Raw genomic sequence first — 3,622 nt, 5'->3', positions numbered from 1 at the left:
ACTCCTTCTTTGGCTTTGAAGACTTCTCCACACAGGGGCTGTCAAGGATGCCTGCAGCTCCCAAGCCCGACCACGTTCCTGCCAGTTTGCATTTACCTGCTACCCGCTCAACCTGTCACAGTTCTTTTTGGTTACCTCGCCCTTCCCTGACCTGCACACTGAGGCCAAGAGAGTCAGACGCTTACATCTTCACTCCTCAGCCTCCTCGAGCTGAGCCCTCTTGTTGTGCCTCAGCTCTAGGCAGTTACAGGCAAGTGTTCTTTAGAAAAAGAACTGACTTGGGTGTTATTGCTCATGGACGACTTTAACTTATGGTGTATAACAGTTCTTGTTATAACTGGGGTAGGTCTTCATTAGCTTATGTTTGCTTGTCTTGCCCTTGATTTTTTTGGAAGAATTATAGGCTCCATAGGGTGGTGGATACTAATCAGGTTATAGCAGCCATTCATCCACCTCAAGACAGTTAGACTTCAGCCAGAATCAGATGACACTCTAGCCCTGGGTTTCTTGGGAGAAGCCCTATTGGTATTTGGAATAGGACAGTTCTTCCTTGAGTGGGATCATCACATGTACTGCAGGACATTTAGCACCACTAATTGCTAGCAGCATCCGTGACCGTCATTAGAACAATCAAAAGCTCTAACACACATTTTTTATTTCATAGTAGAGGTGCCATACCAACCCATGGCTGGACCACTGCCTAGTTTATGCCTAGAGGCCTCTCAGAAGATAACTGTCTTTAGCCATGTATTTTAAGTCAAATGAATTTCCCTATTGGGAAATATTTCCTGTTGCAACTTTACTCTCTTTTAGCATTCTTAATGTAAGTGATTAACAGCTGGTCTTCAATTTCTCTTAAGTAAGTTTTTATGAACTAGAAGGAGGTCTCCATGTCTACTAAGCTTCCTCACTGATATGATTTACTTTATGCAAAAAGTCTTTTTCTGAATATGCATAAGGAAATCAGAATATAATTTAAATAGCCTACAGGAGCTTACTGTCTAAAGGAACCTAAATGTGAAATATTACATGAATTGGACTGAGCCCCATCTTTCAACAAAATGATGTATGTTTAGTGTAACTCTGTTCTTTATATTCAGAGCCTACTTTTACTTTAGATGAAGGACACATGAATTTGCTGCATCTTCCCTGGTACGATTGTTCACCTCTGCAGAGTAGCTGTATTCCTACTCACAAAGTTGTATTGGCTGTAAATTTGCCTTCTAGTTTAGGGAAAATGAAGATGTACCATGGTTTACGATATACGTGAGTCAGTGCTATGAAGTGTCAGCCAACTTCCATCATTCAGACAGCAGTGTTGATGGTGGCTGGCTAAGATTCACCTTTTCCTTCTTGAAAACAAGATGAACATTTCTGAATCTGCTTTGCTTTTATTTCCTAAAGGATGTGCAAGGGGATGATTCACAGCCCTGAAATAAAAGAACTTTCCAGTCAATCCCTAAACAAGTTGTTTTCAAGCATCAAATTCATGCATAATCCTGAGTCAGTGACATACGCAGATGTAAAAGGTATAAAGCCACAGAGTGCACAGAGGGATGACAATAATCCAAACATGAAAATTTCAGAGGACAATATGCATTAATGGAGGAGAAGACATGCATTAGTCTTGAGGACAATTTACTTAAGAGGAGGAAGATAGGAAGAGCATTCCAGATGACAAGGATGAAGAGTACAGTGAAGTGGGAATGTACATGGTTATACAGTGCAGGGGAAAAACTTAGATGATTCTAGCATGCATAGGAAATTGTATTATAATAGATGGGCACAGAACAAAAATATTTTAAATGAAGATCAGTAAACCTAAAGATTAACTGTATTCCACTGCCACTGGAAAATGTATCCCCAGGTTAATAAAGGAGAACAAAGTTCAATTTCAGAAATGGATTAAATTGCTTTACTGAGATTATGTAACTTTTATTCTTCTACACTTCCAATCTAGTGGCCACTCAATGAAGAGCGAGAACCACACTCTCACCACTGAGTTTGTTTTACAAGGTTTCTCCAGCTTCCACGAGCACCAGCTCACTCTTTTTGTGATGTTTCTTGCACCGTACATCTTAACCCTAGCAGGTAATATAATTATCGTGATCATTATCCGAATCGATCATCATCTCCATACCCCCATGTACTTCTTCCTCAGCATGCTGTCCACTTCAGAGACTATATATACACTAGTTATCCTTCCAAGAATGCTGTCCAGCCTTGTGGGTATGAGCCAGTCCATTTCATTGGCAGGTTGTGCCACACAGATGTTCTTTTTTGTAACCTTTGGGATCACTAACTGCTTCCTGCTCACAGCGATGGGCTACGACCGCTATGTGGCCATTTGCCATCCCTTGAGGTACACAGTTATCATGAACAGGAGGGTGTGCATTCAGCTGGTGTGGGGGGCCTGCAGCATCGGGCTGATTGTGGCCATGACACAGGTAACATCTGTATTCAGGTTACCCTTCTGTGCCACAAAGGTGGCCCACTTCTTCTGTGACATCCGGCCTGTGATGAAGCTCTCCTGCATTGACACGACTGTCAATGAGATACTGACTTTGATCATCAGTGTTTTTGTGCTCGTTGTGCCTATGGGTCTGGTCTTCATCTCTTACATCCTCATCATCTCCACCATCCTTAAAATTGCCTCAGCTGAAGGTCGGAAGAAGGCCTTTGCCACCTGCGCCTCCCACCTCACTGTGGTCATTGTCCACTATGGCTGTGCCTCCATTGCCTACCTCAAGCCCAAGTCAGAGAACAGCAAGGATGAGGATCAGCTGATCTCAGTGACCTACACTGTCGTCACCCCACTACTGAACCCTGTGGTGTACACCCTGAGGAACAAAGAGGCCAAGGATGCTCTGCTCCGGGCCATTGGCAGGAAGCTTTCCTGACAGTCTGGGGACTGGTTTTCTGAGGCTCTTAGCACTCTAAGCAGGACTGTGAGGAGCTGAGCCCCATGTCCTTGGCTCCCGGAGACCTGCCCCTTGCGGAGGAGGAAAAGAGAGGAACTGAAGCAGCATCCAACTAGGAGTCTGGAAGCTTTAAATAAAGTCCCTGGGTGAAGTGCTGGCCCTATTTTTATGGATAATTAAACAAACAAGGATGGGATATGCCTGAAGAAGAGGTTGAAGAGTAGTGTGGGCCAAGGAGTTTTCACTGACCTCTTGGTTTCCTTGTGGCTCTCTGCTTAGTGAAGAGGGTCCTTTAGGAAAAAAAAAACAGAATCAAGGACATACATTTTCCCCTATAATCCCTTTCTTCCTTCCTAAGAGCATGAGAATTTCTCAATCTGGAGTCTCTGTTGGAATCTGTTTATACATGACATACCAAGTCATAAATCACTGTGTGGACAGGAAAAGTAGCCTCAGAATGAGGGGGAAAACAGATTTCCTCTCCCAGAAACTTAATTTATCCCAGTTTCTAGCAAAACTGTTTATTAAAGATGGTGACCACTGACAGTTTAATTAGAGATCCTAGCAATCTTGTCAGCCATGTTAACAGTCATTTGAGGGCACATCCCAAGATCCTCCCAGGTCAGTTCAGCCGCCATTAATCCAGAAAGCAAGTAATGGGCAATGTGGATGAACCAGGTGGTAGACTGGGTCTGGGGAAA

General features: G+C 43.4%; 1 protein-coding gene across 1 annotated transcript; it reads left to right on the top strand.

Moving 5' to 3' along the window:
* The first annotated feature begins 1,943 nt into the window (after positions 1-1,943).
* LOC133245254 (olfactory receptor 10J1) lies at positions 1,944-2,900 on the top strand. Its single transcript, XM_061413192.1, has one exon. It carries the CDS (start codon positions 1,971-1,973, stop codon positions 2,898-2,900), a length of 930 nt encoding a protein of 309 aa, XP_061269176.1. The 5' UTR covers positions 1,944-1,970.
* Positions 2,901-3,622: the final 722 nt, after the last annotated feature.

Source organism: Bos javanicus, chromosome 3 (genome assembly GCF_032452875.1).
Source record: "Bos javanicus breed banteng chromosome 3, ARS-OSU_banteng_1.0, whole genome shotgun sequence".
In the NCBI taxonomy this organism is placed as follows: Eukaryota; Metazoa; Chordata; class Mammalia; order Artiodactyla; family Bovidae; genus Bos; species Bos javanicus.
Note: the sequence above shows the minus strand (reverse complement) of the source record. Positions and strands in the feature narration are given on the sequence as shown.